General features: G+C 38.0%; 1 protein-coding gene across 1 annotated transcript in view; it reads left to right on the plus strand.

The window, feature by feature from the left end:
- RAP1B (RAP1B, member of RAS oncogene family) overlaps positions 1–19,655 on the plus strand; it is a 32,129-nt gene extending 12,474 nt beyond the window's left edge. Inside the window, exons 2-8 of the mRNA XM_027456027.3 lie at positions 6,068–6,152; positions 7,535–7,603; positions 10,378–10,434; positions 12,367–12,507; positions 14,469–14,612; positions 16,927–17,042; positions 18,413–19,655. Coding sequence (XP_027311828.1) covers positions 6,096–6,152; positions 7,535–7,603; positions 10,378–10,434; positions 12,367–12,507; positions 14,469–14,612; positions 16,927–17,013 — 555 coding nt within the window. The 5' untranslated portion in view covers positions 6,068–6,095 and the 3' untranslated portion in view covers positions 17,014–17,042; positions 18,413–19,655. The remainder of the gene's footprint in view (positions 1–6,067; positions 6,153–7,534; positions 7,604–10,377; positions 10,435–12,366; positions 12,508–14,468; positions 14,613–16,926; positions 17,043–18,412) is intronic.
- The last annotated feature ends 4,902 nt before the right edge of the window (positions 19,656–24,557 follow it).

The raw sequence follows: 24,557 nt of genomic DNA on the forward strand, positions 1-24,557 counted from the left end.
AGAAAATGTCCATGAGGCACTTTTTCACACTTTATCTGATCAGGGCAGAAGCGGAAAGCAAGCTCTGTGTAGAGGGGTCTTGAAAGATGTGAACCTTTTAACGTGCTTTCTTTCCAATGGTTTGTTTTGCTTAAGCTTTCCTCTTTCTGTTCAAATGGTGTTCATTCAAAGATGCCCTTTGAAGAACGAGCAGTGGTTCACTGGATGAAAGTTGCAGTCATTTGCATAAACTAGAGGAGCAGGAGCTGTATCAACTACTTTGATTTTGAAGAAGTGTGCCAGTCAGAAGTGGAGTTAAGCAGGCTGTCCTGCTTCGGGAAGAATTCTCTAAAGTTCCTTGTTTATTCTCAACCGTGTACTTTGTTAGTTATCATCTCTGCGTTAGTTATCACCTTTTAGTACTCTGTTCAAAACTGGGATGACCAAAAAACAAGAATGTCATCTCTGCTCTGCTCTATATTCAAGAGGTGATAAACCTTTTGAATATAAGGATATATAAATATAAAAATAAAAGGATTATATCTATATATGAATACAAATGGCTGAGACTAGGAGTAATCCCCTCCCCCTGACAACGTAAGAGATGGCAGAGAAGAGTAAGAAAAATTAACGTTGTTCTTTTTAATGTATTAATGTATGTATTAACGTGGTACATTAGTTACATTAACATGCTGTATATTAATGCAGTGTAGTAGCACTAATGCATTAATATATGCGTTAATTAGTAAAAGTAATATTGACGAATAAGAGGCTGCACAGTCTTGGAGGCTTTATGGACTGTTACATCTCAGGAAGCACGCAAGGCAGTTACTGAAGTCACGTCAACTCCATCAGCTGTGAGTGCCAAAGGGAGCTCACTACTTCTGGGAGACTGGGTACTTCAGACAGCGCTGGAGTCCAGTTTGTGTGAAAATTGTATTTTTGGAGAAGAGTAAGTTCCTTTATTTTCTATCTAAATCTTGCTTTGGATGCCTCCAGAATTTGGTTGTGCTGATATCCGTGCATATAAACACTTGTCTCAGTTGTGAAAGACAGTCCCCGTTCCAGTGAAGGGGAGTGAAGGCCACTGTTTTTGCATGCTTCCTATCTTCCTCTTCTTTAGTGCCTGCATAGAGACCACAGTGGACAGAGTTTTTCTCTGAGTTAGAGGAGCAGAAAAATGAAAAAGCAAAGGAATTATTGCTCTCATTCCTTGAACACCTGTCACCTTAAAGACAGCCACTCTTCAAAGCAGCATAAATCTCTGTTAAAATACTCCACTAAAAGAAGAGGGAAGGTAGGGATTCAAACAAATTGCTCGGTTTATTTGGTAAGAATAAGTTTGAAATTATTTGTGTCTAATTGCTGGGCAATTCTGTGGATACTTCTTATAAACTACTGTCCTATAAATGTTCTTTCTTATCTATTAGATACTGTGCTATTTTCCTTCTGATTACACCCTTCTGAGTATATCCATTTCTCATTCCCCTTGAGACTGGGTGATCTGGGGAGTACAGACAAACATTGTTGGACTTGACCCTGTCTTGTTCTGGATGCTCTGACCACGCTGTGATATGTCTGTGGCTTTAACACATTAAATTTTAGGTAGGAAACACTCAATCCTGACTGTCTCCTGATCTGAATAAGTGAGATCTTGTCATTAGAGCAGTGGATCTAATGATCCTGTATTTTTCCAGTTAAGTAATACAATTGCTTTGATAGCTTTGGAATGAAAGGGTATCATTGAAACGTCTGGTTAGTGCCAACTGCTGAAAGCTATTCTGAAGGTGCCACTTTGAGCTCTTGTTTGGATTGTGCAAGTGGCTTCATAACCATGCACTCTTACAAAGTTCTTCCAGTCACTTTTTTCCTCCTGTTGGGGCGGTGGGAGAGAGAAGGGCAGGAGAACGTGTGAAATGCAAGGGGCAGATTTTATAAGGAGAGATTGTACACAGTCAGTATCTGCTCTAGAATAGCTAGAGAAGTTTTTTGTTTGTTTGTTTTTGTGTGTTGTTTTATTTTTCAGGCAGAGAAGGCCGTCCACCAGAAAGGTGTGCATCCATCTTAGGTTTTACAGCACGCGTAGCTTTCAACACTTGAACTTTTTACATCAGTGTCCTGCTTTGAAGCTTAATGGCTTCTGTTGTTTAAAATGCCATTAGGTAACTGAAATATTGTGTGCTTTATGGCTTAAAACTCCCCTTTTATCCTTTGTCTTCCATCCTTCTCCTCTGCTTCCACCATTTGTCATAAATGAGTCAACAAGAAATTGTCGGCGCTGGATGGAGCTGAATGCAATATTAATTCCAGAATCCAGCATTATGTCAACCCGAAAAGCAAAGGAGGAGTAAGATCAAGGCTTGGGATGCAAGCAGTCCGTACGCCACACGATGCAGAAGGATGGGTTGGAGCTAGAGCAGGGACAGGTCAGTCTAGTCAGGAACCACGGGAAAGTCAAGTTCAGGCAGGATAAGAGTCCTAACCCAGGCTGGGCACGCTTATAGCCAACAGGCACATACTGGTCAGTGCAGAAAGTGCTAGCTTTTCTTTTACTCCACGTAGCTGCTGGTCTGCCATGCTCATAGCTTTGCAGACTGGTGGTTTCTTGGCTGAGAAAGAGACAGAGAGCTGTAACCAGGAAATTTTGCTTTCCTTAGGAAAGTTCTCCTAGCCATGAAGTGGGTTTCTTTCCTGCTAGAAAGCAGTGCAAGGAAGGTGAAGTGACTTCAGGGCTGCTATCCGGAGCCTGTGGGGTGGGAGCAGATGGCAGCTGGTACTTCTGCAGGTGCTATTCCAGAGTTAGCTTGAAAAAAAGCGTTTTGGAGAACAGGTGGTTTTATGTTTCATTGCAAAGCTTTTTGCTTAGGCATTTCACAGATTAAGAAGACTGGCTGACTGAGCTGTAAAGAGTGTATACGTGCTTCAATTACGTACTGTGACCAAAAGCAGTGAAACCAGCTCCAGAGCACTGGGTATTTAGGGCTTTCCTTCCAAACCTGGATGCCAAAAGCAGCTTTGGCTTGTGTTAAACTCTCCTGAAAGTCACAAATGACTCAAACCACTGGGTAAGCAGCAGCTATTGAATATCTATTCTAAGTCCTATTACTTCTAAATTACTGTCAGCCTTCATTACTGACATCTGCATATTTAGTTGCTAACTTCAGACCAAATACTGAAAAATTCTGCTGAAACCATCCTTTACAAGACAGTGAAATTGCTGCAGTTCACCCAGATTGCTGCACTGGGATTTCCCCTCTTCTGCCTAAGTTTGTCATTCTAGTGACACCTTTCCAAAAATAAAGACATAACTGAATGTTTGTTTTAAAGAAATGACAGGTGAGGTAATTACAGGCTTAACTCGTCATGAGTTTGAAAGGTGTATTTCAGAACAGTTAGATGAGCCTTTTTGTTTGCAGAAAGGTTGGACGACTTAGGGCTTTGTGGGTCTAACTGAACATTTATGAGGGTGCAAAGCAGGTAAAACGGTGTGCATGGCTCTGGTGGAAGAAAACTATTTAAAGGGAGGAATGAAAAGTTGTTCTGTTAGGTGTGAAATTGGAGAGTCCTGATGTTTGTTGAAGCCTGTGGAGAGACCTACATTGCTGGGCATCAGGTCAGTGTTAGTTCCTTGCTGCTTTCTCCTTGCACACCCATTGCTTGCTTAAGGCCCAAGAAATAGTTCAGGTAAATAATACTGCTCATAACATATTTGCAAGAAGAAAACAAAACAGGGCCTGGCTTCTTGATTTCTCAGTCTTCAGCTAATGTGGGGTTAACCGTTGATGGCGTAGATGAGCAGTGACATGGAGGTGCTCTAATTTCTATGTAAATCGTCTTCGTGGTGCGTGCTAAACAGATGGCGTGACTCCCAGAGATGCTGTGAGGTTACTGCTGATGAGAGGGCTATGTCCTACCTTGCTTCTGCTTCCCTTCTTTGCAGGGAAGTTCTTCTGGGGGAGGATGATTTTGTCTTTTAAAGGCAGATGAGGGTATACAAAAACAAATAACTCCATCTGGTACCTGCTGGAATCAGTGCAGGGGAGGAGCTGAGACCTTCCTCCTGTAGTTCTTGGTTGCTAGCAAGACTGTTAAGAGGTACATTTTCTGGTGTGTATAACCCAAAGACCTGCCCCAACATCTGCAGCCCTGCTTTTGTTTTTGCCAGGTTGGCTTCCAGTGAAGACACGCAGGCAGATCCAGCAGGCAGCTGCGGGGAGGCACAGCAGCTAGCACACAGCTCCCAGCTTCTCGGAGAAGGGTCTCAAAATAGTATTTTGGTTGCTTCAAGTTAGTTGTAAAACCACAGTCGTTATAACAACATTTAGGTATCTAGCAGAACATTAATCAGCCCTCAGATTTAAGCAGGTTTTTTATTATTTTTTTTATACTAACTTCTGTGATCCTGCTGTTCGTTTTTGAAAAATGGTTGCTCGGTGGGAAGAGGCTGGTTTAATTTTCTTACACAAGTCTCTCTGTGAATGATTCTTCGTTTGGCATTTAAGTGCTTCAGAATGAGCAAATATATGCCATCTCCACTTGGATAATTGTTTCTTGTTAACGGTAACTGTTAGCTTTACTACAGTAGGGTTGATTCAATATTTCTTTTATGGCAGAACCGTAATGTGAGAGAGAAAATACTATTTATCTGATTGTTCGTAGCTTGCTGTTGTAGCTTCATTAAGAGTTGATGGTTTGAAAAATGGCCATTCTGTATTTAAAAAAAAAAAAAATAAAAATCCTGAAGCCTTTTTATCAAACTCTGCTTAGTGAATTGGGTTGCGGTGTCAAGGTTGGGCTTTCTGGATGTAGATCAAACTTGGAGCCAGTAGATAGAAGCTCTGGCTGATAGTCCATATAAATGACACCACAAATGAAGAGATGCTGTTCACTCAAGAAGCTTCCTATCTGTTTTTTTTAGTCAGTGCTGATGTTCTTAGTGGCGTGGTGCAGGTTTTCAGAGGAAACTGGAGACACTTCATGCAAGTCAGCTTGTATGAGCAAAATCCCTTACACATGTGCATGTATATATGAAATCACAAAAACTTGTGTGATGTGAAACGAGTTTGGGGGATGGCTGCGGAGAGGATGTAGTAGCTGTGAAACTTAGATCTTTTTAGAATTGCTACCTCAGTACCATGGGTGATGAGCATTAGCAGCTGTTTACCTGATAAACGTATACTCAGTACTGGGAATGCTGCTGTAAAACTGCAAGCTCTGTAGGCATCTGAGTGACTCCTGGGGATAATGACTTTGGTCTCCTGTTGCAAGACACGCAGTGCAAGGAACTTGTGAGGGAAAAAGTTCTTGAGAAACCTGGGAAACACCTTAATGCTCCCTGAAATAGTCACAGCGGGGTGCTAAAGACTTGTTTTCCTGTCTAGAAAAGCTCGTATAAGTTCTTGTGGTGAACACAGATCAATAAACTGTGCTGTGATACAAGTAATTTCCCTATGAATAGGAGTAAATTTAATTTCTGTGCCTAATTCCTCCTTGCTATAAGTGAAGGATACCTATATCCAGAGGCCTCCGAGGGAGTGCTGTATGCATGTAGGTACGAGCAGCTCTGCCAGGTACTTTGACTCTTCCTTCAAAACACCTGGGATATTTTGGCAAGATTGTGATACCGAGCTCTTCATTACAAAGAGTCTTAATCTGTTTTTGCCTTTTCTCCAAATTACTGTTTCTTATTTTCTATAAAAATCTCCATTTGAAAACCATTTCCAAGTCTGTAATGTTTTGAGCATGAAACTATACACAGTAACACACAAATAACAGTTCTTCTTGAAGCCTTAAAATCCTGTTCAAACAAAGCACTTGTCGGTACTTTACTTGCACTAGGTGGAAAAGTATTATTGATCACCATTATTGTCTTGAATAAGTGGCCACAGTGTCCATGCTGTGTAGTAATTGAAGTGACATCCTGCTTGGGTTAAGCCTGCTTACAATGGTGTCTGTCCTGCCTTTATCATTTTATATCAGTATTTAACTGTTTTTGTCTTGTTATACATGCAAGCTAACGGTAATAATGTAGTAACGCTAAAATAGCAATCCTGTTGAACAAAACTGGTAAATTTATTGTGTGTTTTAGGTATTGAGGGCGATTTATCTCTTGCATCATGCGTGAATACAAGCTAGTGGTTCTTGGTTCTGGAGGTGTTGGAAAGTCTGCTCTGGTAAGTACTGTGAAGCAGCTGAAGTTGTTCTTAGATTCCTGGTGTCTTGCTTTTTCTCTAATACCCTCTGCTAACCCATTATTTTTGCACATTACATGTAAGCAATGACTGCTGAGGGTTCCTGGCTACAATAGCTACACCCTTTGCTCTGTATCTGTCAGCACTTTCCGCATCCAATGGTGTACTCTCGTGTGCTGGTATTTTTGGATGTGGTCGGTTGCTGGAGCTTCATCAGATCTCTGCCAGTCCCACACAGTGAAATGCATAACCAGAGCATTATGAAGGTCTCTGGCTTCACTGGATAACCCAGGCATGCGTAGGTTTGTGGGAAGTCAAGCTGCTTTGGGAAACCAGCATGATGAACTGTGCCAGGCATGTGCCTGGCCATGGTAACTTCTGTCTCTAGAAAGTTCTCTAGTGTGTTGTTTGCATAATGTTTGTTAGTGTCCAAAACACTAATTTTTTAAATGCAAATACTTCTATCCTTCTACATATTTGTGGGAAGTTTATCATGTTTTCTATGTCTTTGCCTGCAAGTAGGTGAATAACTGCAGCAGGTAGATGACCGTACACCAAAGAGCTTGTGAGTTTCAGCTAAATGGGTCCAGAAAAGTTAGAGTCAGACTGACAGACTAGCACTAAAAAAGTTCACAGAATATGAAGTTTTCAGCTCAACTGAGAACTATACATCTTTCAGTTTAATTGTGTACCTTATCATGAAGTAAGATCTAGAGGCCCATTTTATCAGGTAGAAGCTATTCTTCTACAAAGCAATTCCTAAAGGAAGACATGTGACAAATCATCTTAGGTTATAGAAGAACTTTTTCCTTCACCTCCATTCTTACCTTACTGCAGCATGTCTGGATTTGAACCTGTCTGCTCTGGCTTGGCCATTGAGTAGTAAAGTTCCACTTGTGCTAAAAATCTCTTACACGCTAGGTATACAGGAATATCTTACTGAGTTTAGTTAGGAGTAGTAAGTGCTGGCAGTTATTTTGTGACTAATTCCTGTGCTGGCAGGTAAGTAGTAGAAGATGCAGTGCTTCTAAATACAAATGTGAAAGCCATGCAGCTGTACTGTATCCTATTCAACTGAAAACTAATAATGATTCCAACAGTTAGACAAATCTTAAATCAATGCATGCTTTAGTTCTTATGTTCCAAGTGAGAGTGCCTAAAAGGAAGTGTAGTATTACTCTAACAATATGTAGTCAAATAGGCATATGCCTCTAACTTCTTGTAATTTCACTTCATTTATAGTCATCACTCGCTTAGTTTGCCTTCAAAACTGTGATGGATAAGTGAATATACACCTAGAACAGTAATTTGTGACATTTTGTACAGTATTCAAGAAGGATCTTACAAGAACTTTTGTCTTGCAGACTGTACAGTTTGTTCAAGGAATATTCGTTGAAAAATACGATCCTACGATAGAAGATTCCTACAGAAAGGTAGGTGCAAAGATGTTCTTGTGTCACAGGAACTTAAATACTTGCTTCAAGGTGCAGTAGATGTTGTCAAATATTTGAGGTTTTTGCTTCAAAAAGGGTATGCCTGGTAATGTCATGTCATATCTAGTAACTTAAGTCTGAACTGTAAAGTTGTTCTTGAAAAGTCTGTCTGAAAGGAGTAATGCAAGATTAACATTTTAATAGTTAGGCATAGTACTTTACTGGCCTGTCAGTTTAAAAAAAAAAAATTGTCAGAAATGAACACAAATATTTTTATTATATAAATATATACGCATATATATATTTTTTAGAGAGAGTAATGTATTTATGGTTTTGTATACAAGTGCGTGTAGGTACATACAGCTGTATATTGAGTTAGAAAATCTGCAGGCAGATTTCCAGAGGCTCTAAGCGTCTTTGTTCCTATGAGAATGTACTAAAACCAAATTCAGGCTTACCTTCGGAATACAAGAGGAAACGTACAGTACTCCTAACAATTTCACTGATAGCTCGGTACGCTTCCGTTAGATGGACTGCTGTTTTATTAATATGTTGACACAAACCTATCATAAATGAACAAACACTCTGGCCTGTTAGTTCCTCTCTTCTCATCTTCAGCATGACAGGCTGCAAGGCCTGACTCTGCTTGCATTATCTTGAAATCTCCATATTGCTCACTTTTCAGTTTCAGCTGAGACCATGATTAATATTCCAGGCTAAGATGGCTTACATCTGGACTACTACCAACAGAGTTAACCATTCGGTGAAGCAGATCAGTGTCAGTTTCTCAAACTTATTCATTTTGTTACCTGAATTACTTTCCAGTCTCACTGATACTCCAATGTAAGTCACCAGGGGACCACAGAAATATTACTTGCTATATAGAGGAGGCAAGGTGAACAAACCTAGCTAGGGATGGGGCTGAGACTGCAGGATGTCCTCTTTCACCAGTGGGAAGGTATTTCTGCTGGAATGAAAAGGCTCATTAACAGCCATTGCAGCTATAGTTACCAGGAGCTCTTCTGAACAGAAGAGGAATTAAAGCAAAACAATTTCACATTTGTTTTCTTTGACCTCATAGAAATCTGTATGCTGGAAAAACCCTGGTCTTACTTGACCATGTGGGCTTTCAAACAGGACCAGAACTCATTCCTGACACAACGACAGGAAAAAAAATATGTAGCAACTTCTTTTTTTGTTATATTAGAGGTGCAGGAATTTTTAAACTGTTACAGTCAGTGGGTCTGACGCAGCAAAGGCCCTGCAATAAATGACTTCAGAAATACTCACAACCTGTTCTGAAGTAAAATGTTTCCCTTGTTATATATTTGCATTCTTCAGGTCACATTAGATTTCTGATGTTTGTTGGATGATTTTTTCCAATGAGTGGTTCTATGGAGCCTGAAAAAGTGAAGCCATCTCAATAAATTTGCCTTCTGCTAGTGATTTTTTTTTTTTTTTTTTTACCAGAGATCTTAAAATGTTTGTTTCGGTTTTGGTTGCGAAACAGCTAGGAATATCTCTTTGTATGCTTCTTTTCAAATCAACTGGGCTACATTTTTTGCTTAAGTCTGGATGACACTTCATGCTGTTGTTTTCTTTACTCCAGGCAATATTCTAACTTGCTTCTTGACTCAGGTGGCCTTAAAATGTATTTGTTTGTCAGTTGCAATTCTGTATTCTGGACTTTAAATCTAATTTTAAAGTATGTGAAGTTGAGAGAATGTGGCTTGAAAAACATTGTTTGTCTGGAGCTAAATTTTAAAACAGAGTAAAATAATTGGGCGTCTTGAAACTTAGCCTTGATTTACTCATCAAACCCAAGGGAATGGGTGCTGCTTAATTAGCTTGAATACTTTTGTCAGCAATACATGCTAAAATAGTGACTATTAAAGGAATTTCCATTCCTGGGGAGGATGAGGGAGGTATGAGAGGAGTGGACGTAACTTTTTCTCCCAAAGCTCTAATCTAGTTACAGAAGAAAAACTTGAATTTAAACTAGTGATAAGGGGCGTATCAGGAATGGGGGACACAGTTCTTTTTGAGTGTTCATCTACCATCTAGGAATTTTATATGAAGTACAACAAAGGGAAGTGTACTGCTAGGTTGAAAGAAAAAAAAACATGGTCAGCCTGCTTGAAACAGCTTGAAGGCACTTCCATGTCCTTTGTTGCCCTCAAAGACATTAGGGGATGCAGGGAGGTGTAGAAACTAAACAGGCAAACACAGAAATAGATGCAGAAATTGATCTGGTTTCTTAAACTTCCTATTTTTAAGCTGAATCAGTATCCTAATTAGTGTCACTAAAGGCTTAATTTTAGGAAATCAGTCTCAGTGGCTTGCTAGGTGTATTGTATGTTGTGTACCACTTATTGATTTTAATGACTATTAAATGAGCATTAGCGTGCCAATTCAGTTTTGTAGGTTTCACCTGGACTTTTCTGTGAATGATCCCTGGAACAAGTAGAAATGACTTGTGTTAGTTGCTGGTAACTGTTACTACAAATTTAGCGACCTTCGTTTTTCATAATCAAAAATTCCTAATCACTTTGTGAAGTGGTACTTGGCTGCTGAAGCTGCTTTTGAAAATGTCACAGGGGCTCTTTGAAAACCTTTCTCCTGCTGTTTTCAAAGTGTATATCCTTATAAACTTCTTAAGCCATTATGCTGCTTTATGCATTATGGATTTGCTTATAAAAATCACACAACTCGTGGTGGTTTTGGAGTGCAGTTGCAAGAGGAAACAGTCTAACTCTGTCTCTTTCTCTTAACAGCAAGTTGAAGTAGATGCACAACAGTGTATGCTTGAAATCTTAGATACTGCAGGAACGGTATGTAAAACTAATTTTCCCAAATACTGATGTACTGTGTTAAAGCCATCAAAAAATGTAGGGATGTGAATGATGACAAGTTTCCTTCCTCGCTTGCTAAAGAGTAACTGTGGTCAGTGCATTGAATAAAAGTTGTTTTTCAACAAAAGTTGAGTATTGCAACAGAAAATGAATTGCAAGTTTCCTGTGATCCAATGTTCTGTAATAAAGGAAACATCAGACTGAGCATTTTAAAAGTGATTTTGCTGCTGTTTTAAGTTTACATTGCCCAGAGGCAAATTTAGACCCAATGGTTACTTGGTTTTGATTTCTATTGCTGAAGAAAAAGTGCTTTCTTGTTCTCTCCTTTTTCTATTGTCTGTGAGATGGACTCTTACACGGGATAAAAATAGTATCACTTTAGTCAGCTTATGTGGACTCACGCAAAGGGTCAGCATAAACCATATGCTTTACTGGTCAGGTTTTCTTCCTGTTTATTTCCAAAATATACTGGAACCAGTCATTTCCCTCATTGATTCCAGTGAATCAAGATTCTTGGAGTATAGCATGTGTTTTCTGAACTATAATAGCAATCTGGTCCCATAATCATTTATTTAAACTCCACATTAGAGTAAGGTTGTGTTAAGCTACAGAAAGATCAAGTGGCTGCTCCCTTGGAGTATACTCTTCTTTTCATCTGACATACAGTATTTGGTACAGCTGTAGAAGAAACCTTGTATATGAAAATAGAGACCTTTTGGGTACAAACATGCAAAATCTGTGTGTGGATATTTAGTATATAGAATAAATCTTGACCTAAAATTTCCACTCCAGCTGCAGAATTGAAATGTCTCGTGTCATTCTGAAAATGTTTGCACTGCATTGTATTAGTTTGCCTCTAATCACAAAAGCTGAGGTATAATGAGGTCAAATTAACATGCTCAATGCACACAAACACAGAGGAGATGGCCTCACAAAAGAAACCATAAGTTTATGGGGAATTGTGTTTAAAATTAACATATATAAAACAAAAGAAGAAAGTAACTGGATTTTACAGCTGAGGCCACATATACAAGCAGATAGAACTTTTAAACAATTCTGTTACTTAGCCTCATAAATCCTGTATCATACTTGAGTTTCGCTCCACTAGAAAGGGCTACATGACCTGGAACAGTTGAAGAGGAATCAAATTTTAGTCTGAGGTCACGCACTTTCAGTTGATGAACCAGTTCCTGTAATATAATAATGACGAGGCCAGGTGAGTGAGTGATCAGTCACAAGACAGCAAAGCCAGCAATGCCAGAAAGGCAAATGCTAGCACAGTCATAGTAGTGAGCGCCTGCAAACAGCAACAAGTCCTAATGCTGCTGCTGTGTGGTGCACCAGTGAATCTTCATAGTTGTCACCAAAGTCTAGGGAATGTGACAGGTCTGTTGAGGATCTCCATCCTCTGTTCAATCTCCTTGAAAGTGAAAGTAGCATTTGACATAGGAAGTGCCTAGACTACAAAATGGAGACTGAAACCGATGCAATTACTTTGCAGTGTGTTTTAAAGAATAAACAGGAGACGGGAAGGAGGTGGTATATAAGGAGGGATTCAGGAGGAATGTAACATCTGTAATTTACAGACTATGCTGTACCTTCTACGCTCTGTTCCTGTTCTCTCTTTTGAGATTACTGCAGTTTCTGTGACGACTTTTTCCAGGGTTGTAGGCCTTGGCAATGTCCAGATGCTTATTTAGCTACCCTAGAAAATGTTCCAAGCTTGAGATTTAGTTAAAAGTATCTTAATTTACGTTAATGCTTACCATAAAACATGAAAATATTAGTCAGTTTAAAAAGGGGGGGGGGGGGAGAATACAAATGCATCATACTTTCTGACCTGAAGTATACGTCAGTTTGTGTAAGGAAAGTGCAAATTGAATGCAAGATCTCTGTCTTTTTTAATTACAGGAACAGTTTACAGCAATGAGAGACCTATACATGAAAAACGGACAAGGTTTTGCATTAGTATATTCCATCACAGCACAGTCCACGTTTAATGATTTGCAGGATCTAAGAGAACAGATTCTTCGAGTCAAAGACACTGATGATGTAAGCATTGCTATAAATGCTAAAGACTTGTATTTAGAGTTCTCCTTGCGGATGTTGTAATGTATACACTTTGATCAGATAGGTTCCAAGCCTTAAATTAAGAGACAAATCAACCAGCGGATGCATAGAACAGAAATGCAACTCTTAAGGCAAAGGAGGAAAATTGTAACTTGACATATGGTATCTGAAGAGAATTGTGTATTTAATCTATTCCTTTAAAATGTTCTGCTTGAAGCTGTATCTAACCTTATTCTGTACTACTGCAGAAAATGTTTCTAAAGCATCTTTTTTTTTACCTCCATTATTATACAATGAAGTCTCAAACTTACATTCAATTTTTCATTATAATACGCATACTGCTTGTGGTATTTTGAAAGCACAAAGTCCTTAAAGAAGAAGTCCTTGTTTTGTGTGTTCTTGCCAGTAAGTTCGATTATACCGTTTCCACACAATTTCAGTATTTAACACTTAACATTATTAAGATTATAAGTGAGGCTAAAACATTCTTGTTTTGTACTGATTTAAAAAAAAAAATAAATTATGGTTATAGGAAGTGAATACTTTTCTTACTTTCATTTATGATAAAAAGGTATTTCAGATGTTTCACATCAGTAAAACTGTTTTTAACAGACATTTTGCAGGCTGTAGCCACCAGACAAAAAATTCCATATTGTGATCCATAACTGTGCTCGTAGCATATCTCATTCATAACTGTGCTCATGGAAACTTTGATCCTTCCTCACTTCAAGTATCTTTATATGCTTTAGCTCTTAGCAGACACAAAATGTATTAAATCTTTCGATTTCAGTGAAGTTCACTATGACTCTTATAAAGGACCTTGTGCTGTATTAAGCATAAGTATCTGCACGTCTGGTCTGTGTTCAGTGTATTTCTTCTAGATGTGATTTATGACCCATTATTACAAATGTATCTTGAAAGGGTAGTATTTAAATTGCGTGTACCTTTCCCATCCAGAAGCTACCAAGTTAGTCTTTTCTTAGTATCAAATTAATGTTGTACTGACTTGAACTAAAAACAAGATAATTGTGAGCGTGTTTGAAGCAGTAATTTACGTGCTTCATTTATTCTGATTTGCATAAGCTTTCTTTAGTTGCGTCTGTTGGAATTGTATTTTTTCATAACAAGCACCCCTCAGTTTTGAAAGCTATTCCATAGTATCAAGAGAAAAATAGTGAGCTTCAAGGTGCCACTTCAGTTCTCTTCACCAAAATTTACATGAATTTTGCTGTCAAAATTAAAGATCAAAATACTGTAATCTTTTTTGTAACACGTGAATTTGGGAGAAAAAATTGTAATTGTTCTTACAATTTTTTTAAACTTTTATTTTCTTGCTGTAAAGTCAATTTAGCATTTTTTGTAGTTGGTGATTTTGATAAACTATCATGTTTCTTTCCTCTATGTGCATCAGCTTACCAATAAATACTGCTCGAGCAAACTGCTCTTGGAAGGAGTACAGATACACTAGAAGTAGAGGAATAGTGGAAGGAGCTTTTAGCATCACCCCCTTCATCATGCTATTCAGTACAGTGCACTTTTTCTAGGATTCCTGAACATGTAGGAATCCTGTAGTAGATTTGTGAGTTGACCACTTGATGTCTTCAACTCACAGGTGGTGGCCATGCATGTAAAAATGAAACCTCTAGGTCATTTAGAGCATGTGAAACCTAATCAATTGGCAGTATACTGAATCCTCCAACTATTCCTTCCACCCCTCCCCATCCTGCAAAATGGCAGGCAAAAAAAAATGCAGACACTTTTCATTTGAATCCTCTCAGAAGTCTAAACTTAAGTTGCAGTTATACGAGAACTTGATTATTCTGGGAGTCAGGATCCTCTAAGGAGTCAGGTTGGGTTGCAGGTGTTTCATGTTGCACCTTTCCAAAATTTTAATGGTTTTTTTTTGTTTGTTTGTTTGTTTTCTGGTATTAAATTGCTTTTAGGTGCCTATGATTCTGGTTGGCAATAAGTGTGACTTGGAAGATGAAAGAGTTGTTGGAAAGGAACAAGGTCAGAACCTAGCAAGGCAATGGAATAATTGTGCGTTCTTAGAGTCTTCTGCAAAATCAAAGATAAATGTTAATGAGGTAAGGCACAACACCTATGGGACAGGAGGGTGGCAAGGAAAAATGAGAACAGGACACGGTGTTTTGATAAATGTTTGTCAAGAAAATAAATATTATTCATAATCCTGTTTTTATAATGGACAACTGTACACTATTAATGTGAGAATCTGTGAAATATTTATATTAGGGATGTATCTAGCTTTGCCTTGAGACTTGTTCAAATTGGGTTTAATTTTAGTATAATTAGTCTTTAAATTATATGAATTTGGTATAAATATTTCTGTTAGGTTCAGGCTTTTCATGCTACCTGCCCTAGTTGATACAAGCCCTATCCATTGACTTGACTATCCATGTCTCAGAAAGATTTGTAAGATCTAAGTCTTTAAAACTATCGGATTTAAGCAATTTGTTATTGAACTATTTGAGATGGTAGGGACAAAATCTCATGGGTTTTATAAAAATTATCAGCTGGTTGGAGAAGAGACCTAAATAGGTGCTCTGCAAGAAAAAAGGAAATCAAAGCCTCTATCTAGTTGCTTACTTATTTAGCAGGATCTAGGTGCCATAATCAAATGAATGCACTTTTAGGGCTTGTCATAGTTCATGTCTTCCTATGCATTGGGAGTGCAAGCATAAAGAAACAGATGCAAAAAATGCTTAGAAAAAGAGGCTGTGTTAATATTTACATTTCTGAAGCAGCTTGAATTTTATGATAAACCATGCAGTTCATTGTGTCCTCTGGAAAACATTGTTGGCGGTATCAATTCAAGTTGAAAAGACCTCTGTGCAAGACTTGTTTGTAATCAAATGAGTATGGTGTTTTTAAGCACAGATGATTTTAAAAATGGGTAATGTTTGTTTAATTAGTTGGGATTTTTCTGGAAGCTACTCAGCTTTTCTTAAAAATTAATTTGCTTAACTGTATAGAAGTCATATGGTTAATATACTGGAGCTTATTTCCATCAAACACTAAAAGCCTCTGTTGGAAAGTGTGCTGCTTTGCAACCAGGGCTCTAGGAATCTGCTCGGATGGCTTTAGTATGAGGACTTAATTTAAGAGACACAGAAATAATTGGAACAATGTCAATTATGAACAAAACAGATGCTGTTTAATTGTACGGCTTATAAGTGTTTTAAATTAGCCTTTCCGCAAAACTATAGTCTAATTAAAATTCTAAGAGACTCAAAGTGTGAGAGTCTTATGCTTTATTTTTCTAGGAAAAAATTTGTTTGTGTCGTGCTGTGGTCCTATAGAGGCTACTGCCTGACTTTAATACTTTAAAAAAGTATCCGGAAAAGTATGATCTTATTCAAAGACTAGAGAGTATTACTGAATATACACTTTACTTCAGATCCAATGCAAATGTGTAGTAGTTAAAACTTTCCAGAACTTTCTTCTAAAGAGCGTCCTTACAGCGAGATTTGAGTTAAAGGAAAGCTATGTCCTTTTCCTTGACATCAGTGTGACAATCCAAATAGCATGTACTAGTTGATCGTGGTGGCATATATCATGCATTTTCAGATAAATTTGGCCCAGAGTTGAAATGTGTTCAGATTACAGCTGTCATTCCAGTTTGCTTTATTGAAACTGGAAAACCCTCGGCAGACAACTATCTTAAGTAGAAAATAAACAGGTGTTAATTAAGTATACAGTTTCACTTACCATCTTTGTGTTAAATAAATATTCCCAGAGGTTCATAGAGTCATAGAAATGCTCGGGTTGGAAGGGATCTGAAAGATCATCTAACTCCAGCCCCCTGCCATGGCAGGGACACCTCCCACCAGCCCAGGTTGCCCAAAGCCCCATCCAGCCTGGCCTTGAGCACCTCCAGGGATGGGGCACCCACAGCTGCTCTGGGCAGCCTGTGCCAGGGCCTCACCACCCTCACAGTGAAAAAAGGTTATCTGAAAATACTGTGTGAAGACTGAAGGGTTAAGGTTATGAGAGAAGCTTCTGAATTATCACTCTGTATAAGTATATTAAAGGAGGCTCTAGCGAGATGGGGGTTGGCCTGTTCTCCCATGTGCCTGGTGACAGGACGAGGGGGAATGGGCTAAAGTTGCGCCAGGGGAGTTTTAGGTTAGATGTTAGGAAGAATTTCTTTACTGAAAGGGTTGTTAGACATTGGAACAGGCTGCCCAGGGAGGTGGTTGAGTCACCATCCCTGGAAGTCTTCAAAAGACGTTTAGATGTAGAACTTAGGGATATGGTTTAGTGGGGACTGTTAGTGTTAGGTCAGAGGTTGGACTCGATGATCTTGAGGTCTCTTCCAACCTAGAGATTCTGTGTGATTCTGTGTGAATTCTAACAAGTAATCGACTTTTATATTCACAGATCTTTTATGACCTTGTGCGACAAATTAACAGAAAAACTCCAGTGCCTGGAAAAGCACGCAAAAAGTCATCATGTCAGCTACTTTAATGCATAGCTGTACTGTAGCTCTGAGCCAGGTAAACCTTTTAAATGTGTGTTTTAGCTTTAAAAAAAAAAAAAGTGGTAGTTCTCTAGTGCCAGAACTGTGTTAAAAATTCACGATTTATGTTAATATAGAAGTTATCTTTATTTTGCCAATGTCAAACTACAAAATATGTGCAAGATACACTGTTCATACTGGTATCTATTTTTTTTTAAATCTTTAAGGTGTCAGTAAAGCTCATATTAATCATGTTTGTCCTGATGCCACCAAAATGCAGCTTTTGGAAGCATGGGGTTTTAATTTTTTGAAGGCTGATAGAAATACTGCAAGAGCTTAAATGCAGGAGTACACACTAAAATACTGTGGTTTGCATACTGAAACGTCACTTCGTGCTTCAAACTCAGCCTCATATTTGCATGATGTCATAGGAATTTATCTTGCTTTCTTTGGACCATATGGATATTTTATAGACTATTATGATTAGTAGGTGATTATTGTAACACTCCAAATATTTGACCTGGAGCTGTTGGTTAATAGATTAATTTCTTGTCCTGTAGCAGTTGGCTAATGATCTGCCTGACTAAAGCCATGCTTTAAGAATGCTGTTGAAGGCTCAAGCAAGCTCTGGCCTGCCTCTTCAGCAAGCTTTTTCAGAAGCTAAGCCACCAGGCATGAATCTATTTTCTGCAACTTGTTCTTTGACAGGTTGTTTCCCCTTTTCTCCCTCCAAGCTTTAGTACAGGCAGATGCAATGTCAATCAAGAAAGACAAGTTACCTGTTCATCTCAATTCCCTTCAATTTTAGAATTTTTCAGTTGCTTCAGTGCAACAATCCATTATTTTATCATCCAACAGACATATTTCCTGCACTGGAGGATCCTGGCAGGAAATTTCACTGCCTGTGTCCTTGCAGGCTTGTATTAAAATTCAGGTAGTACTATGTTTAACTCTTTGGTATTGATTTAATAAATAAATAAATAAATTGAACAGCTGGGATCAATTCAAAGTAGAGCTGAGAGGGTTCCAAAAGCATTAGCTGAGGGTGGCAGAAATGATTGCTGCCTTTCCTTAAGAGGGCTTTCAAAATAAGAGCTTTGATCCTCCAAATGTGTTTCTTAAAGCCATTGGAACTGTCTTACTGTAAACAAAGCTAGTACCGCTCATCAAATATTGCTTCCATGGTTCAGCTTGGATTGCCGTATGTATCCCAGCTCAGTTTTACTTACTGAGGTAATCTGTCATTGTATTTGTTCACTAGAGATAGTAGTAATAGAGGAGAAGTGATTAGGTTATTTTCTAAGCCTGTTAACTAAGAACGTGGTTAGTTCCTGCTCTAGTGGTATTAACTAAAGAGCAATGAGGAATAGTTGTTGTTATTACTAACTTCTTGTTGTGTTGTTACAGGTCTGAAGAACTGTTGCCCAATTCAACAGTGCCAGCATTCCAACTTTATTAAACCTACCAACATCTTAAATGGACTTTCCTGTGGTGGTACCCTTTGAGAAATGGATGAAAGCTACTACATCAGTTTGCACATTCTAATCACTTTCCAGTGTCACGAGAGATTTTTACTTATAAATATTCTAAGTGTATGCAACTGGTAAAACCAGAGCCTACATCCAGTATTACTGATAAGAGACATTGTTCATCCACCAATGTTGTACATGTATGAAAACTGTGTACTGTATACTTCAACAATCCCCACTTTCTATTGGAGAGTACAATAATGTAAATCCTAAAAGCACCACTATTTTAGCATAATAAAAGAAAGTCCAAAGAGCTCCTATATAGACTACTCCAGATAACTTTGCTTCATCGGTATTTGTAGCTTATTGTAACTTTTTTAAAGAAATACAGGATCATCATCATTGTATTGTACAAAAGCGCTTTGATTAACACAACAGCTATATAGTTTTTTAATTTTAGGAAAAACCTGTGGAGACAGTGATCTAGTCTTTAAGAGTCCTTTCAGTATAACGTCTGACTAAAGACATGGCCTTTAATATCTGTTGGGAAGGAAATGTCCAGACTTTTCAACCTTTTATTGTATGTTTCCTTTTCCTTGTTTACATAGGGAACAATGTTTATAGTTGTGTGTACAGTGGGGGTCTACAACAAGAAGTGTATATTTTAAAACGATTTTTTAATGATTTAACAATTTTTTGTAAATCATTTTTGGGCTTCTGCAGCTGTAGATTCTCACTGTGAATTCCCTTGCTTGCTCATGCATAAGTGTATTTGCAATACCAAATATACAGGTTTAGTACTTTTGCCTGTTAGTGATTGTTTTACATGTGTAACGTTTTGGTTGAGATGTTAAATGGTGGAAGAGTACTGTGGATGTGAATGTGGGAAGTAATTTTAATCATGTGTAATTGGTCACAGGGCCTAAGTTGCAGTAATTAACTTTTGCTGATTTATTTAACAATGCCTTGTTGCTTTGTATGCATTAACGTTTGGGTGTAAAGATTGTGTGTATATCCAACAGGGAGCCACAGTATTTAAATTGACCAACCTAATGTTACAACTGCTTTGAGGTGGCCAAATGTAAACTAAAAGCCTTAATTAAAGTGGTGCAATTTTGTATGACTTAGCATCAGTAGTTCAATAAATTTGGATTGCCATGCAAGGGCTTGCATTACAGTTATATACTACTTGAATGTTTTGTGTTTTAGTAGTGCCAGTAAATATTGATTTAAATCTCTTGCACAGTGCAGACTCATACATCATAGGACCAAAAGGAGCTGTTACGACTTTGTCTTCTGACAAATACATCCAGTAGATACTTTTAATAGCATCATGTGCTAGGGTGGATGAATTTCTGACCAAATTAAACTCCATTTACTGTTTTAGACATGGAATATTTGTAGTTCTAATGTAGGGGAGAAAGTCTTAAGTATGTCTTAAGAAAAGTATGTCTTTAAAAGTTAGTCCATCAGTGGCTGTTTTGGGAACCTGAGGATATGCTGCCCACTGTTTTCCTTCCTTCCAGGAAGAATTAGTTGTTAAAAATGACTTAGTATAGATTTAAACAGAAAAGCGTGTCTTGGGAGAAAACATGGATGATTCTGGATGATTAAACTAAATTTGTTTGGTTTCAAGGTAATCTGTAGAAGAGCCTTCTTGGAGCATTAGGTGTAGTTGTTAGGCAGACTTGACATCTGTTAATGCTGTTGGACTGCGAAGTGGAATGCGTGGACTGTGGATGATCTCCTGATCTTGGCTGTGCTTTTGAAAGCTGTAATGCCCAAATACTTGGTACCTCTTCTTTCTCTGGCACAGAATTATCAAAGCTTGTTCTAATCCATTCTTGCAAAATCAACCAGTAAGTTTTGAGATACTTTGTTACCCAGAGTGATATAAGGAGCCCAGGTGGTCCTTTCTACTGATAATTTTCAGTCACTACCATTGTTTCATTGAGATAATAGTCTCTCACTGTGCAGAGTCACACTTAAGACTGAAATTTCTTTCCATTTATCTTTGGAAAACAGAACATGTTGTTGATTATCCCCTTAAAATTCATTTGGTACACTTTGCATCACTCCAGAGTTGACTAGGCTGGAGCATTGGATGCTGTGGTTCTTTTTTTCTTTTTCTTTTTTTTTTTTCCCATGAACCTCCTTGATGAGCTAATCAAGTTTTCCTCCCTTCACTTTCAACCTTTGCTTTTTCAGGTCTTTTTATACTTTTATGTCCCATTGTCAGTTTATCTGTGTTTTAGAACATGTTTCTGTTCCAGGCAGCTGTACAGATGGCAGTGGGTGGGAGGCAGAGAAAAATCTTTAATAACAGCAGAGGGGGCCCTGGTTTGGTCTCAGTGTCCAGCCAAAGAGTACTGATCACAGGGAACATCAGACTTTGTACTGAAAGCTCTGTACAGAAGCATTCTTGGTTGCTCTGTGGAGTAGTAAATATACAATTCCTCAGTATTAGAGGTAGGTAGTTTTGGGGAAATTCATTGAGCTCCAGGAAGTAACATTTTCTATAAACTCTAGGCTTAACCATCTAAAGATTCTACTTTTAAAAATAAATTAAAAAAATAAAAAATAAAAATGTGTTTCCCAATATTTAGAACTCAGGACTTGCAAAATTATTAAATCATAACTCAGATAACAACTAAAGAACAGTATTTTTCTCCTTGAAAACTTAAGCAGGCTTCAAGGGAAGGGACTCCCAGCTGTTAAAGGGAAGATGCCTAACAAAATGATGCTGAGAAGTGATGGACGTGAAGTGTAAGGAATAAAGCATGAAATAATCCTATCTAAGTAATTACTGCATAAGAAACTGTTTCCACTGAGGAAGGAACATTCCTCACAGGAAATGAAACTATGTTAGCAGTTAATTCTAGAAAAGAATCCAGTCTGCTGAAATATTTTTTGAAAACTTCTACACGTCTTCGGGATAACTGTTTTGTCTACCAACGCTTAAGAAGTTCACACTTCAACTACTTCTATAGAAACAGAACATTTCTCTTAAAGCTTTGGATGAAAACCTGCATAATTCATATTTTCAGGAAACTAATGCAGTAATTTTCTAAATTCAGTGTTAATACATATGCATTATGGCCTATAAAGTTAGCTAATGCTTACAGCGCACAGAGAGGTTGACTGCTTTCTTTCCAACCTAATCTGAAATTGGTTTATGTCAGTATTTAAGTGTCTGAGCTTTCTATGGAAAAAGTAATGTTTATCTCCTGAAATATAAAAGTATTTTAATGGAATTGCACTCTTCCTATTACAACTTTTCAGCATAAATTTATTTCTTATAACTTGTTACTAATGCCCTTCTTCATTCTCAAATTATTCTGTGAAATGAATGTCTACTTGCCTAACTTAGGGGAATATTTTGAGACTGCAAGATGTTTTCGGATGCCCAAATGAATGCACTGTAAACTCAAACTACTGCTGTTCTTCTGCATAAGGAAACTCAACTTCTGGAAAAGTGTTGTAGAGTTAGATGTTAAGTTCGTTTCGTAATATGTGCCGATACTGCAATGATAGAAAGGGAAGGTGGGAGAAGAGTATTGATGCAATTTTGATTAAAGCTGTGTGTCTTTCTCCTGTAATGTTGTAATTAGAATTGCTGTTTCCTCATGAGTAAGCACTAAAGATGAGGATTTTCCTCTCTTTAAGGGGAAAAACAAAAACCAAAAAAATAATGATGAATCGAGCTTTCTTCCAAAATTTTCTAGTCTTTCCTAATTTGGGGGATAGCTTGAGGGGGGGAACTCTCCCGCAATAGTGAACTAGTTCTAGATAGGCTTCAGCGTAGACTTAATAACAATAGAAATTTAGTTTTAGACTTGAATTGTTGAAGACGTTAGTCTGTATACAACTCTCTGAAGCTCTTTTGAATTGTAATACGAAGATGTAGCCAAACATCAGTGAAGAAAGAGAGCTTTTAATCCAAAGTTAAACTGCTATCCCAGCAGCGTTAAGCTATACTTCAATTTATAGCTATTGTTTCTTATCTGTGCACGGGGAGGATAATGAAAGCAAGTAAGTTGCTCAAACACGTAACAAAATGCAGTTGTATGTAGTTCTCAAAGGTAGCATTAGAAAAGCAGAGCTCCTACGTTCTCATTTCTGAGTCTCAAGCACCTTCCACTTTGAAGGGTTTATGAACAACTTGAAGATTCTTAAAACCTAATTTAATTTTTCTGTTCTGTAAAGTAAAATTCTGGAATGATGCTTGTAGCAAACCTTATATTCTGTTTTGAAGTACAAGCAAAGCTATTCTCTTCTGTTCTCAGTGTTATGGTATCTGAGCTTCAAACAGCAGATAGGTGCAGAGGTTTTGTCTCTTTCAATACCATCCAGAACCATTTATTTTCAGAATTTTTGAATCATCGGACAGAGGGTAGCTTCCTGTTTTCAATGAGATATTCTTTAGGGAGAGAAATGAATGTCTTCATCGTTCCACTGTACTCACTTCAGCCTCAAGAAATAGTAGTTCTGCGTAACAAACCCAAGTTTCATTGTTTTAAGAAAGTTTGTGGCCACCAGCATTTGTTTTCTTTGAGACTGTTTGGTATGAACACTTTCATTCTAAAAAGTGTGATTTTTAATTAATTCAAACAATTTTTTTTTGGCTACTGTATCTTGGAGGGGAATGGGGGAAATGCTTCAGCAATCTTGGATACGGAGTGAAATTATAGTAGAAGTTATCATTATTTCTTTGGTCAGTACACGTTACCTTTTCATGCCACCTATGTGGCATCTTTACTGTCTTAAGTTTACCAGGGAGGATTCAGTAACTTCACTGTCACACAGGACACAAATCTAAATGTGAAATCCCAGCTTTCATAAACTGGGCTTGCTGCTTGTAACAGGGCCAATGTAACACAGGCCTTTGGCACTAATGTCTTGTCTTTCAGACATAAAATGACAGTTATGAAATTGTTAGCATTTTCTTTTTAATAAAAATATTTAGTTCAGCTTCCTCATAAGAGTAGGCCCAGGAATCAACATCGGTTTGGGGTGAGACCCCATACCCCCAAAAAAACTTAATTTGAGAGTCATCATAGGTATTTTAATACTAAGCAAGCGCATGAATACTTCATGTCATTCTTGAGATTAACTTAAAGAAAAAAAGACTGCTTGCATTCAAATTTTACAAAGATGAAAAATTATACACTTCCAAGGATGCATTCTGACTAAGAAGAAAAATGAATTAAACCATGAAATGCTTTTAGCTTTAAACGAGAAGAAGGGAGATTTAGATTAGGTATAAGGAGGAAATTCTTCTCTCAGAGGGCGGTGAGGCCCTGGCACAGGCTGCCCAGAGCAGCTGTGGCTGCCCCATCCCTGGAGGTGCTCAAGGCCAGGCTGGATGGGGCTTTGGGCAACCTGGGCTGGTGGAAGGTGTCCCTGCCCATGGCAGGGGGTTGGAGCTGGGTGGGCTTTAAGGGCCCTTCCAGCCCAAACCATTCAACAATTCTATGACTACTTTCCTTCTCATAAAAAGAGTTGAGGTAAGGTGTAGGTTCCATGGTTTTCTTTGCACTGAAATCTCAGCTAATGCAGTTATGCTGCTGTCAGCTTCATAGAACTTTCTCATGCTACTGCTTTTAATGGTTCTAAATTAAGACTACAGTTTTGTATATGCAGATGTCATGTTTGCAGCTTAGCAATGCATTAGGGTAATTTTTTTATCAACTATGTTAAAGCATTTTGTAAATCGTAATGAGAGTTTTGAGTTAGTTATACTAGATGAAAATTACACAAGTAATCCTGAACCTTAATCTAGTACATCCTGTAAACCCCTGTGAACTTTAAAGAAAGTTAGAATGGAATTGAGGAACATCAGGCATTAGTGACAAACCTGCAGTGTGTGTGTTAGTAGTGCTAGCTGATGAGGTCTTGTTGGAGCACTGCTATCCTCGGATAAACTTGAGATTCTGACAACATGGTTGCAATTAGGATCAGTGCTGGTGCAAATGTGAAACTTGAGATGTATTTATAAATCGTAATCATAGTTTAAATTCAAAGTCCTTTATATCATGCTAAAGATTTATTTGCATTCCCTTTTGCTACTGAAAGTGTAAGGT

The sequence above is a fragment of the Anas platyrhynchos genome, chromosome 1 (genome assembly GCF_047663525.1).
Source record: "Anas platyrhynchos isolate ZD024472 breed Pekin duck chromosome 1, IASCAAS_PekinDuck_T2T, whole genome shotgun sequence".
Lineage (NCBI taxonomy): Eukaryota > Metazoa > Chordata > Aves > Anseriformes > Anatidae > Anas > Anas platyrhynchos.